The sequence below is a fragment of the Dromiciops gliroides genome, chromosome 5, assembly GCF_019393635.1.
Source record: "Dromiciops gliroides isolate mDroGli1 chromosome 5, mDroGli1.pri, whole genome shotgun sequence".
In the NCBI taxonomy this organism is placed as follows: Eukaryota; Metazoa; Chordata; class Mammalia; order Microbiotheria; family Microbiotheriidae; genus Dromiciops; species Dromiciops gliroides.
The window spans coordinates 241,857,284-241,871,878 of record NC_057865.1 but is presented as its reverse complement, the minus strand read 5'-3'; the positions used below and the strand labels follow the sequence as shown (position 1 = coordinate 241,871,878).

At 41.1% G+C, this 14,595-nt stretch overlaps 1 protein-coding gene across 1 annotated transcript in view; it reads right to left on the bottom strand.

Annotated features, from left to right (window-relative positions):
• Positions 1-14,595, bottom strand: part of MYRFL (myelin regulatory factor like) — a 150,272-nt gene that overhangs the window by 118,225 nt on the left and 17,452 nt on the right. Inside the window, exons 4-6 of the mRNA XM_043967689.1 lie at positions 6,209-6,276; positions 5,696-5,924; positions 3,821-3,918 (exon numbers count right to left, since the gene is read on the bottom strand). Coding sequence (XP_043823624.1) covers positions 3,821-3,918; positions 5,696-5,924; positions 6,209-6,276 — 395 coding nt within the window. The remainder of the gene's footprint in view (positions 1-3,820; positions 3,919-5,695; positions 5,925-6,208; positions 6,277-14,595) is intronic.

Below are 14,595 nucleotides of genomic sequence, written 5' to 3'. Positions count from 1 at the left end.
ATGTGCCACAGTAGTTCGCCCACATATATAAATTCTCCCACAAAAGGGCCATCAAAGGAAGAGACAGGTCTTAGTTACTCAGTGTCTCTTTTCTTTTCTGACTGTCTTTCTTTAGAATCTGAGCACCTGACCTGCTCATTTTAGTATTCCCATTGTTTTCTGGGAGCAATTATTCCCGGAGACCTTTTCGGTGACCTGGAACAGACATTTAAAGAAAACTTCCAAGGAGGTATCTCAGGATTTCCTGTTGGCTGTGAAACTTCTAGGTCTCAGGAGACTATGAAAAGCAATGGGAGTAGGAAGGAGGTGGGGAGGGAAGGAGAGAAAGAGGAGAGGAGGGAGGGAGAGGGAGAGAGAGGAAAGGAAGGAGAGAAGAAAGGAGGGAAGGAGGGAGGGAGGGAGGGCGGGAGGGACAGGCCCCAGAACTCTATGGAAAGAATGAGCTATTAATCAGAAGGAGCAGGCGGATTTTATAAAATACGTCAGGTCTGAGTATCCTGTCCCTGAACCACAAACACTGGCTAACAGAAAGGGAAGCCTTGTGGAGGGATGAGCTGGTCACACCCAGGCCAGTGGGACTTGGCTGGATTTCTCACGCTTCTCACTCCCTCATGATCAGCAGGCCCCCCTCTTCAGACACACGGGCATTTCCTACACAGTACCACTAGCATACAGTAATTATAGTACTACTATTGTAGTTACTATTATAGTCTTACTATTATAATATTCCATACTGTAATACTGTATACTATAATATGATATATTATAATACTATATACTATTATTATCATTATAAGGGAATGGTTTAATGGAATGAATCCATTTCAGCTAATCTGTCTATAAAGAGAATTCTGTGGACTTCTATTTTAAAATCAGGAATGTATTTCCATGGGGGTGGGGAAAGGAAATGCCTTCATATACAGGATACAGCACCATGTGATGGAAAAAGTGCCAGACTAGGGGTCTAGTCCCAGCTCAGCCACCAGTTTGTTATGTGACCTTGGAGAAGGTCAGTCTCCCTAGTCCAGCCTGTACCCAAGCGATGGAGTAGGAGGCAGGAAGACCTCTGTGTGAATACTGCTTCAGACACTTGCTAGCTATGTTAGGAAGGAGGGGGGGAGAGAGGGAGGAAGGTGAGGGAGGGAAGGGAGGAAGGGAAGGAGGGAGGGAGGGAGGGAGGAAGGAAGGAAGGAAGGAAGGAAGGAAGGAAGGAAGGAAGGAAGGAAGGAAGGAAGGAAGGAAGGAAGGAAGGAAGGAAGGAAGGAAGGAAGGAAGGAAGGAAGGAAGCGAGGGATAGAGGGATGGAAGGAGAAAAAAGAGAGAAAAGAGGCAAGAAGGGAGAGGAAGAAGGAGAGAAAGAAGGGGAAGGGAGGAAGAGAGAAAAGGAGAGAGGGAAAAGAGTAATGGAAAGGAGGGAGGAAAAAGAGGGAGGGAAGGGAAGAAAGGAAGGAAAAGAGAGGGAGGGAAGAAGAGAAGGAAGGAGGGAGGGAATAGAGGGAAGGAAGGGAGGGAGGGAGGGAGGGAGGGAGGGAGGAAGGAAGGAAGGAAGGAAGGAAGGAAGGAAGGAAGGAAGGAAGGAAGGAAGGAAGGAAGGAAGGAAGGAAGGAAGGAAGGAAAGGAGGGAGGGAGGGAGGAAGGGAGGAAGGGAGGAAGGAAGGATAAAGTACTTACTATGTTTCTGGCACTGTGATAAGGGCTCAGGAAACAAATACAAACAAAAAGACAGTCCCTACCTTCAAGGAGCTTACATTCTAATGGGAAGTCACTTAATCTCTGAGCCTCAGTTTCCTCAACTGTCAAATAGGGATAATAAGAGCACCTACCTCACAGGGTTATTGTAAGCATCAAATAAAAAGAGATAATATAGGTCAACCTTGAAGTGTTACATAAAAGTTAACTATTATTACTATTACTATTACTATTACTATTATTATTACTATTACTATTACTATTACTATTACTATTACTATTACTATTACTATTACTATTACTATTACTATTACTATTACTATTACCTAAACAGGAATTCCCCTCTAAGACAATCCTGTTAATTCTCCCTCTTTGTGAAGACTCCTAGTGAGACAGGACATGACCAAAGTAGCCCATTCCCACTGTTTGCTATTGTTCAGTCATTTTCAGTCATGTCCGTTTCTTCATGACCCCATTTGGGGTTTTCTTGACAGGGATCCTGGAGTGTTTTGCCATTTCCTTTTCCAGCTCATTTTATAGATAAGGTAGCTTTAGCAAACAGGGTAAAGTCACTTGCCCAGGGTCACACAGACATTAGGTGTCTGAGGTCAAATTTGAACTCAGGATGATCCTTTCTGATTTCAGGCACAGCATACTAGCTGCCCACTGTGCCACCGAGGAGCCAGAATATATAGGATTATAATATATTATATCATTTTGTGTATATATATTTTCTACATGATATAATTACATGTTTATGTATTATATAAAATATATTAGTTACATGTCATATAAAATAAATTACATGCTTAAACAATGTTTTTTCATTGTTACCAACTTCTTTTTTTTTATTTGCTGTGGGGCAATGAGGGTTAAGTGACTTGCCCAGGGTCACACAGCTAGTAAGTGTTAAGTGTCTGAGACCGAATTTGAACTCAGGTCCTCCTGAATCCAGGGCCGGTGCTTTATCTACTGCGCCACCTAGCTGCCCCAATCCCACCAACATATTTTTTAAACAGTTTTACTAACCCCAGGTTAAGAAGCCCTACTCCAGAATTTATTGTTATTGCATTAAATTAATTAGCTCTAATTTTACTAATTCTTTAAGTACAAAATTCTTGTTGCTTTTAAAAAATAATAACTGACATTTAGATAATGTTTATAGAAGTTATCCCTATTACAATTCTATGAGGTAAGTGCTATAGTTGTTATTAACTCCATTTTACAGATAAGTAAACTGCGACTGAGGAAAGCTAATGCCCAGGGCCACATAGCTGGTGAGCATCAGAGTTGGGATTTGAACCCAGGCCTTCTCACCTACAAGGCCAGCATTCCATCCACTAGACCACCACTATTGAGCAGCTGGGGGAGAGAGTGGGGCTGATGACTTTTCCCAGCTCTGCCTCACTTAAATCCAATTCACTTGCAAATCAAGACATCCCCCTCCAGATGTCCTTGGTCCTCTTGAAGAATAAAGGAAGAACAACAACTTTTGGGTAAGGAAGGAGAGGTAGATGCTGGTTTGTATAGAGGAATTCTGAATTCCCAAAGGATTGCTTTTATTATGATAAAAATAGGTCTTGGCAATCTGGTGATTTAGACCAAGTATTAAGAAGAACTGGAAAGGGGCAGCTAGGTGGCGCAGTGGATAGAGCACTGGCCCTGAAGTCAGGAGGACCTGAGTTCAAATCCGATCTCAGACACTTACTAGCTGTGTGACCCTGGGCAAGTCACTTAACCCTAATTGCTTCACAGAAAAAAAAAAAAAAAGCTTCAAAGAAGAACTGGAAAGCCTTCCTCCCATCTATACTAGGGAAATCCTCATTAAGCAAACTGAACAGCAAGTTTTGTCCCTGACAATGACCAACTCTCCAAACACAGGCTTTGAGGTTTCACTCCACCAAAATGGGGGGTGGGGGAAGCCTCAAAGAACAATACCACTTCCTGGGAAAGCAAACATGACCCCCATCTGAGATTGCGGATGAAAACATTACATCTAAGAGATAGAAGCATGTAATTGCAGCCCATTGTCAAGAGCAAAAGCATTTTCCAGAGTTATCCACCAGCAGGAGAAAGCACCTGTTTGTTTGCTAAGGCTAAGGAGTTCTTTTCTCATCTGTATTTTACTCACTTGTTTTGTAGTCTTTAGCCCACAACAGACAGTTCTCTTCCTCCTCCTCCTCTAGCACCTGAGAATGCTTCCTCTTTTTGGTTGGGGACAGTAAGACCCTGAAATGAAAACGATGTAATCTGTTAGTCTGTCTCTTCCACTCCATTCATATTTTATCAAGCCAAGCTTAATTAGTCAGGTCTAACCTTTATGTCTAACTGCAATCTCCTCTAGGGAGGAGACCTTGGACCTGAACCTCTACTTCTCTAGCTCTTCTCCAAAAAGGAAGTATAGATATAGCAAGACGTAGATGTGTGTGTCATACGTGTATGTGTGTGTGTATATATACACGTGTGTGTGTGTATATATATATATACATATACATACATACATCATATAGATGCCAAGTTCCAAGAACTCACTTAGAGAAAAATAACATGGACTTAACCTCAGTGTTGTTTAACTATTTGTAAATAACCATTTCCTCTTTGGGAGTTTGAGTATCATTTCTGATGCCTTTTAATCTTATCATCACCCTATAGACTGAGGGTTCTTAACATTCCTTGTGTAATGGGCAAACTGGAAAAGTCTATGGATCCCATTTCAGAATGTTTTTAAATGAATAAAATATAACCTATAGGACTACAAAGTAAATCAATCATATTGAAAAAAGGTAATTTAATTTGAAAAAAATCTGATTAAAAATTTATATTCCTGCTTGTTGGTGTGTTGTTGTTGTTTTAAGTAGGTTGGGGGCAGGGATGATTTAATGCTTAATGTTAATTGCTTTTTCAAGAGAGTTGCTTTTTTGTTGTTTGGTTGGGTTTTCGTTTTTTTGAATCCCAAAAGCATCCTGGCTGAAGTCAAATAAACAATGCTTCCCTGGGCTTACAGAATCCCCTTATGTTTTTCTGACCTTTTACCTTTTCATTAAATTAGAGACTTTTGGGGGTTTATTGAGACTTTTATTCAAAAATTCTCACAGCCAAGAACAATGGACCAATACAATGTCTCATAGATGTCTCAACAGTGCCATCTTCTGGCAAGGCTTACGCCCATTATTTTCTCAACCAGGGATTCTTAACCTTTTTGTGTGTGATGGATCCCTCTGGTGGTATGATGAAGTCAACAAATCCCTTCTCAGAACAGTGTTTTTAAGCGAATAAAAGAAAAGAGTTGGATTACAAAGGAAACCAGTTATATTGAAATGACGATATAAAATGTTTCCCATCCAAGTTCACAGACACCCCCCCGAAATATATCAAATCAAAATTTCAATTAGTTAGTGAAAATAAAAGATAAAATTTTTCCCATTCAATTTCATGGACCCCCTGAAATAAATGTGTGTATATAGATATAGATATATATGTGTGTGTGTGTGTGCATATGTATGTGTATATGTATATGCACACACAGATATACACATGTATATACATACACACGTGCATATATACACATATTTATATACATATGTACACATGTATGCATATCTATTGATAACTGCATTTCCATATAATTGGTTTCTTTTGTAATCCTATGTATTTTTGGTTTGTTTTGGGGTTTTTTTGCGGGGCAATGGGGGTTAAGTGACTTGCCCAGGGTCACACAGCCAGTAAGTATCAAGTGTCTGAGGCCGGATTTGAACTCAGGAACTCCTGAATCCAGGGCCGGTGCTTTATCCACTGCGCCACCTAGTCGCCCCCAATCCTATGTATTTTATTTGATGCATTTAAAAACACTATTCCAAGAAAGAGTCCCTAGGCATTTGCCAAAGGGGCCCATGGTACCCCACAAGTTATGAATCACTGCTCTAGAGTTACTGCTTTTAAGAATCACGATCGCTTTGGGCATTGTTTCTGCTGTTAAGCCTATTGTAAAAATTATCTGGCCATTTACCGTGGGCTGTGGTGCAGTCTTGGTTGGGGATAAGAACAATCTGAGGCCAAGTAAGAGGGTGTAGGTTGATCCCAGGAATGCTCAGGGTTACTGATCTTCAGACAACAGTCATGGAGCCCATTTGGTGGGTATCCAGTGGGGTTCACTTCATATTTGTCCTCAGGTGGGTTGGGAAGCATCTTCCCAGGTGCAGAGTTCTGTAACATAGGAAGAGGTCTAGCACCGGCACCTGGAAGAAGGAACAGATGAGAGAATTTCTCACAAGCCAGGGCCCAGTAAAATGAAAGAAAGGAAAAAAAAAGAACCATGATAGTAAAAGATGTCACGGGGGCAGCTAGGTGGCGCAGTGGATAGAGCACCGGCCCTGGAGTCAGGAGGACCTGAGTTCAAATCCGACCTCAGACACTTAACACTTACTAGTTGTGTGACCCTGGGCAAGTCACTTAACCCCCATTGCCTCACTAAAAAAAAAAAAAAAAAAAGATGTCACGGATTTGAAAAGATTTGACTCACCTTTGACCTGGGGAGGAGAGCTCGGATCAGATCCAGAGTAGGGTGGAGTGTCAGGGAACTGGTTCTGCCTAGGAATCAGACACATGATTTCTTTTTTTCCCACCTCGTTCTTCAGTAAGGGGTTTCCCTGCCCCAGTTCAAGCTTCCTGATGGCATTGACGGTCTTGTTTTCTCCTTTGTATTCCTAGCACCTGACATAGTACCTCAAATATAACTGAATAAATATAATTAAACAGAACTCTAACTAGGGTGGGGAGGTTGGAGTTTTTCTCCAGGGCACTGAAATTTAGGGGGTGCTGATAGCATTGACATTCTGTCTGCTGTTAGAAGCAACTGAACGGGGCAGCTAGGTGGCACAGTGGATAAAGCACCGGCCCTGGATTCAGGAGGACCTGAGTTCAAATCCGGCCTCAGACACTTGACACTTACTAGCTGTGTGACCCTGGGCAAGTCACTTAACCCCAATTGCCTCACACACAAAAAAAAAGCAACTGAACTCAGTATTTAGTTCGGATGATGGGCTACAAGGGAATGGTTATTCCGATGAATTACATATCCCAGGATACCATTCAGTTCTCAAACTCCTATAATATTAGCAAGAATGAAGACTTAAAATGGAAAGCAATCAGATGGTAGAGACTAGAAGCTTCTTCACCCCAGGATGAGCTTCTCTTTGGCCCATCCCTAAATGTTTCCTGCTCCCCTCACCCACAATTAAGAGAATTGTCCCAAGATCCAAAAATGGATTTAAGCTTTGTTACAATCGGGGACGGCACGAAGAGGGTGGCAGCTGTAGCAATCTTCAGACCATTTCAAAGGAGACAAAAGAATCAGGTCATAACTACTTCTATTTATCACCTCCAAAAACCAACCAGGAAAAATGGAATCTATAGCTTTATTTTGGATAAGGTGAGAGAAAATGAAATCTCTAAGATGTTGCCATTGCCCTTCTGGGTGAGCCCACAACAGCATTGTCTGCAGCTTGGTTGGGGATGGTAAACAAGAGCGGGGGTGGAGGGAATGACTAGTACTCTTCAGGCATAGAATGCTACTGATTTCCATTCCCAACTCTACTCCCAACCCTCCAGATGTTTTCATCCCTTTTCCTGTAGCTTTATCGCATTGGAGATTTCTCTGTCCCTAAAGCCCTCTCTTCTGATTGGTGACTACCCAGTCTGGAGCATCATTTCATAAATCCTATTTTACATGTTGTCTTTCCCCATTAAAATGTAAGCTTTTGGGGGCAGCTAAGTGCCACAGTGGATAGAGCACCGGCCCTGGATTCAGGAGGACCTGAGTTCAAATCCAGCCTCAGACACTTGACACTTACTAGCTGTGTGACCAAGGGCAAGTCACTTAACTCCCATTACCCCACCCCACCCCCCAAAAAAGTAAGCTCTTTAAGAGTAGGGACTGTCTTTTTGGGGGGGGGGGCAGGGCTTGGACAGGATGTCCCAAAAGTCTTAGTGCAGTTTTAGGCACTATCTATCTACCCACCTACCTATCTATATGGATCACTGACATCCTCCCTCCCTATTCTTCTTCAATCCTCTTCAGTATGACCCTAACTTATCTTTGACCTCATTGCTCATGGACTCAGACCATGCTGTCCTGCCTAGAACCCTGGATCTCATGGATTTCTGATTTTGACATTCAGAGCCTATTCCTGGTTGGTATCGTTTTTGGATCATGTTACTATATTGATTCTCTCTTACTAGTTGTTCAGTCAATTTTCAATCATGTCCAACTCTTTGGGATCCCATTTGGGATTTTCTTGGAACAGATACGGGAGCAGTTTGCCATTTCTTTCTTCAATTCATTTTACAAATAAGAAAAGTGAGGCAAAAAAGGTTAAGTGACTTACCTAGTCACTCAAGGGTCACACAGTGACCTGTACAATACCTGGAACATAGTAGGGACTATATAAATGTTAGGCACTACTACTACTATTGTTATAAATGAATTATCTACATTATGTAAATGTGAGTTATTATTTAACATTATATAGAACTACATATAATTATATAACAGCATTATGCAGATGTTAGTTATTATCTATCACATAACCATATATAATCATATGATGTAAATTTTAGCTATTATTTAACATCATATGACTATATATAATCATATAACATTATGTAAATTTTAGTTATTTAATATTATATGACTATATAATCATATGACATCATGTACATTTTTCATTATTATTTAACATTATATGATCATGTATAATCATATAACAACATGTACATTATCATTTAACATTATGTAACTATATCTAACTATATAACATGACATAAAAGTTATTACTATTATTATTCATATACAATACTCTATCTCCCATCTCTATATCTTAGCACTAGCTGAGTTTCTCAAAAGCCACCTTCTACATGAAGCATCTTCTGATTCCTAGAATCACAAAATTTAAGAGTTGAAAAGGACCTCAGTTACCATCTGATGGTCTAACTCATAACCAAATAGAATTCCTGCTATATAATATCCCCAACACGTCATTGCTCAGCCTCTTTTTTTTTTTGGAGGCAATTGGAGTTAAGTGACTTGCCCAGGGTCACACAGCTAGTAAGTGTCAAGTGTCTGAGGCCAGATTTGAACTCAGGTCCTCCTGAATCCAGGGCCAGTACTCTATCCACTGTGCCACCTAGCTGCCCTAGCTCAGTCTCATTTTGAGAGTCTCCAAGAAAAGGGAGCCCATCACTTCTCAAGGCAGTCCATTCCCCTTTCGGATACCTCTCAAATGTTGGAGAATTTTTTCTTGACATCAAACTGAAAATTTCTACCCCTTGGTCCTACTTTTGTATTCTCAGGCCTCCACATGACAACCTTTCAAATATTTGAACACAACTGTCTCCAAGCTGGATATCCCCCGTTCTTTCCATCAGACCTCATATGTCTGGATGCAAGGCCTTTCACCATCCTACTTACTCTTCTCTGGACACTCTCCACTTATCAATGTTTTTCTTAAATTGTGGGGCTGCGGGTGGCACAGTGGATAAAGCACTGGCCCTGGAGTCAGAAGGACCTGAGTTCAAATCCTGCCTTCAGAAACTTACTTAACCCTGATTGCCTCATTATATTTTTTTTGCAGGGCAATAAGGGTTAAGTGACTTGCCCAGGGTCACACAGCTAGTAAGTGTCAAGTGTCAGAGGTCATATTTGAACTCAGGTCCTCCTGAATCCAGGGCCATTGCTTTATCTACTGTGCCACCTAGCTGCCCCTGATTGCCTCATTAAGGAAGAAAGGAAGGAAGGGAAGGAGGAAGGAATCATGGGGCTCAGTAGCAAACACAATATTCCAGATGATAACTGAGGTCAGACTAAACTCTGAGCTGCTAATGTCCTTCCTCACCCTCATTTTTTGTACTTATTTTGTATATGTTTATGTATGCTTGGGGTTGTTGAGATGAGCAAATGAGATAATATTTGCAAAGTGCTCAGAATAGTGACAGGCACACTATTGTTGTCATCCTCTCTGATCAAATATAAACTCAGGAGACTAGAGACTGTTCCATTTTTATTTTTCTTTCCACAGAGCCTCATGCTATGCCTAACATTTAGTAGGCACTTAATAAGTGCTTGTCGATTGATTGATAGGTTTATAATGGTGCACACAGGTATACGTGCATCTACACATGCACACACACATATATCACTGTTGGTACAAAGGAACATGACTACTTCCAGGGCTCAGATACTATGACTACAATATTTAAGAGAAGACTAATGTCACAAGAAAATTAATAATTCCCACAAGAAATAAAAGTATCAATGTTTTGGGGGGGGTGGTAACATCCCATGATTTCATGAGTATGGGGAACATTCACCACCAACACTGGTTGGCACTGGTTTTCTATAACTTATAAAGTCTTAATGAATTGCCAGGGGCACTGAAAAGTTATTCAACATAGCCACGGTCACTCAGATAGAATGTGTTAGAGAAACAACTTAAGCCTATATCTTCCTGACTCCAAGTCTGGTCTTCTATCCATTATGCCACACTGTCTTTCAAATACTAACAGATTGTATTATAAACACACCAAATACATCAAGAATCTCCATGAACCATCACTGGTCCACGGGACTGATCTACAGCAACTTGTAGTGGTCATTTTAGATTAGCCCAGGAAGCATTTACTTTTCCATCCTCTGGGAAAGACATACCTGATTTAAGGACCACAGGATCTTACAATTTCATCTTTTTGGTTCTCTTTGGCTGCCTTTCATATCACATCCAGATTCACCAAGTCTAAGGATCAGGCTCTCTTAAGTTCAAAAGGAGAGGTTCTATTGGCTAACTGCACTAGGAGGGTACTATTATTTTTTTATCATTGATACAAACATTTTTGATAATCAGTTTCCTAGCAGCTTGAAAAACATCGAATTCAGAGTCAGAAGACCTAGTTTTATTTTTTTTTGTTGTTTTTTTGGTTTTTTTGTTTTTTGCAGGCAATGGGGGTTAAGTGACTTGCCCAGGGTCACACAGCTAGTAAGTGTCAAGTGTCTGAGGCTGGATTTGAACTCAGGTACTCCTGGATTCAGGGCCGGTGCTTTAACCACTGTGCCATCTAGCTGCCCCAGAAGACCTAGTTTTATAACCCAGTTCTGCTGCTTACAATTAGGTGACCTTAAACAAATCACTTCATTTTCTTAGACCTCAGTGTCTTCATGCATAAAATGAATGATCTGGGGCTAGATGATCCCTTCTAATTCTAAACCTAGGAAGGCCCTTTCCAGATCCAACTCTATGCTATGACTCTAATCTATCCCCCACCTTCAACCAATCCATGCCAGATGTTCAGTCCTTTTTTAGTCATATCTGACTCTTCAGAACCCCATTTGGGGGAGTTTTCTTGGCAAAGAAAGTGGATAACTTGTCGTTTCCTTCTCCAACTCATTTTACAGGTCAGGAAACCAAGGCAAACAAAGTTAAGTGACTTGCCCAGAGTCACACAGCTAGTAAATGTCTGGGGCTAGATTTGAACTCAGGAAGATGAGTTTTCTTGACTCCAGGTGTGGCACTCCATCCACTGCACCAAAGAAAGCCAAAAATTACCTAGAGAAGATTGCTTAAAATCTTTATTATTTTTCCACTACTCAGAGACAATTCTTTTAAAAAATTTTATTGCTATCTTTTATTTTTATATCACCTTTATTTCCAAATATATATCTCCCCCTCCCCTAGCCAGGGAGCCATCCCCAATGAATTAAAAAAAAAGAGTACAAAAAAGAAGTTCAACAAAGCTAACCAGGTCTGACAACTAACAGTATATACAATGTTCCATACCCATACTTTCCCCAACCCCTGCAAAGAAAGGAGGGAGGTTTCATTTTCTTCTCTCTTCTTTAGAGAAAAACTTAACATTATAATGCCACAGTTTTCAGTCTTAGCTTTTTTTTTCCTTTCCTTTTATTTTTTTTGTAGTCACTTTAAGCAAGTTAATTAGATGGAGTGCTGGGCCTGGAGTCAGGAAGACATCTTCCTGAGTTCAAATCTGTTTTCACTTATTGACTGTGTGACCCTGTTTGCTTCAGTTCCTCATCTGTAAAATGAGCTAGAGGAGGAAATGGCAAAACACTCCAGTATCTCTGCCAAGAAAACCCCAAATGAGGTCATGAAGAGTGGAACACAACTGAAACAAATGAACAGCACGTCATTTTAAATTGTTTTCCAGGTCCTGCTACCTCATTTGATAATGGTTCCCCTACATCATCCCAGCTTTCCTATATTCTTCATACTCATCATTTCTCACAGTGTGGTAATATTTCATTATGTTCCTGTGCCTGCCACAATTTGTTTAACTGTCTCCTGACTGATGGGCATTCATTTTGTTTCTAGTTCTTTCACAAAAAGTGAAAGCTTTCATTCTATCCTAAATCTCACATGCTAGAAGTTCTTAAGTTGGCTTTCTAATGCAGTCCCGCCATCAAAAGCTCGAGAATCTTGCTAACATTCACCGGTTTGCGCTAAACCCTCATGCCAAACTTATGTCCATCAGGCAAAAGGAATTTCCACCAATTGAAAGTTGCTTCTGTTTTCTTTGGCTCTAGAGAAAAAGCCTGACGTCATGAGTCACTCATTCCTTGAATGGCCATCTCTGTCTTCAGCTCAAGTTCTGAGGGAGTTATAAGAATCAGGGGGCAGGCAGCTCCTAGCAGAAGAATGAAGTAATTGGGAAAGTGGTTCCCACTTGGCACAAATACCCCATAAGTTCTTCATCTCACAATGACGTTTCCCCACATACACACACACACACACACACACACACACACACACACAAATTGCTTCTGTCAGCTTGTGTGTGCTACTTCTGGAAGGCCTGATCATGAGAACTTTCCTTCTAACAGTCTAAAGCCATAAGAAACAAAATAAAGGGGTACAAGAGGACCTCAGTTGACTTTTATTGCATGGTTTGAGTTTAAAGATGGGTTCCTGGTGTTTGAATATATGATGATCTGCAAATGCTCTCTGGTTTTTTGCATTTCTCTGACTCCCAAAGGGACCAAAGAGGCTGCTATGAAATAATAGATCATTGGCCTTAAAACCAGAAGAACCAGGTTTTACTCTCACATTTATCGTCTGTGATCCTGGCCAAATCACTTACCCTCTTGATGTTCTAGGAACTATCTAAGATCATAAACTGCAGGGAAGATATTGATTTGCATTGGCAGAATGAGCTTCCTCATGCAGAAATTTCCTATACCCATGAAATCACAGGTCCAGTGTCTATGCCATACTCCCTGTCCCTGGTGCCCATAAGACTCACTTGGAACAGGCTACTCTACCCTAGACATGCCCCCTTCCCCTGTCTAATGGCCCTCACCCTACTATTTAATGGAAACTTCCATGCCCCATGCTTGTATATTCCAAGGCTTTGTCTGAAAGACACCTATCATCTCAGAGGTATGAAGGTAATTAGAGATTCCTGAGTATCCATTTCCTCTCTATGAAACCCTTGGCCCTTGCCTCCTTAGCAACCTGAGAAGCTAAAGGTCTTAGAAATGCTACAGATCGGGGCAGCTAGGTGTCACAGTGGATAGAGCACCAGCCCTGGAGTAAGGAGTACCTGAGTTCAAATCCGGCCTCAGATACTTAACACTTACTAGCTGTGTGACCCTGGGCAAGTCACTTAACCCCAATTGCCTCACTAAAAAAAAAAAATACTACAGATCAATAAGAGAACTGGAAAAATTTTGGTCAAACCCAAAGGCAGCCTCTCCAAAAGACCATCATTGACTCCCATTCCCCTTTCTATTGTGGCCTAAAGACTATAGCACCTGGTGATTGACCTCTAAAGACAGAAATTTAATTGTATCCTTCGCCAAAATTCCTCTTATTTTGGACAATTTCCCCCATGCCCTTTTCCTGGCTGTAATTATTTTAAATATTGAGCCTTCCCCTTGTGTGAGTTAAAATGTGAGGTAATAAAGACCTGCTTCACCTTTGACTGGCCCAAATCTTATAAAAGACCCCTTAAATTCCCACATTTCTAGTACAAAACAAATTCCAAAATTCACCAGCATTTCTTTTCACTCCAAGGAAATTCTCCCCTTAGATTCTTTTTGTTTGTTTGTTTGGTTGGTTGGTTGGTGAGGCAGTTGGGGTTAAGTGACTTGCCCACGGTCACACAGCTAGTCCATGTCAAGTGTCTGAGGCCAGATTTGAACTCAGGTCCTCCAGAACCCAAGACCAGTGCTCTATCCACTGCACCACCTAGCTGGCCCCCTCCTCTTGGATTCTTAAGTGCCAGGCAAATATCCAGTATTGTTGTTTTTCCATCATTCCGGAAGAGGACCATGATATCAGGATGATGTCATGACTTTCAGTGAATTGAGAGGGCTGTGCAAGGTCACCAAACTCACTCTCTCCTCCAGAGGCCAGTAGCAAGAGATGGCCCCTGATGTTTAAGGCAATTGGGATTAAGTGACTTGTCGAGGGTCACACAGCTAGTAAGTGTCTGAGGTGACATTTGAACTTAGATTTCCCCCAACTTTAGGGCCAGTGCTCTATCCACTGCACCACCTAGCTACCATAAATTTCCAGTATTATTGTTGCTTTGATGGCATTATTCAGTAGACACCATCCAGAAAAGATGTCACTTGCAGTTCACAGTTCACACTCACCAATCATTTACTGACTACACTTCCCTCTACTGGACACTTTCAGAATTGCATATAATGTACAGAAGATTTAATTCCAGACTTTGAGGAGCTTCTTGAGAAATGAAACAGCGGTTTTTCAAAAGAAGAAATGGGGTCAATCAACAACTATATGAAACAATGCTCTAAGTCACTAATAAATGAAATGCAAATGAAAACAACTCTGAGGTATCACTTCACACCCATCAGATTGGCAAATATGACAGATG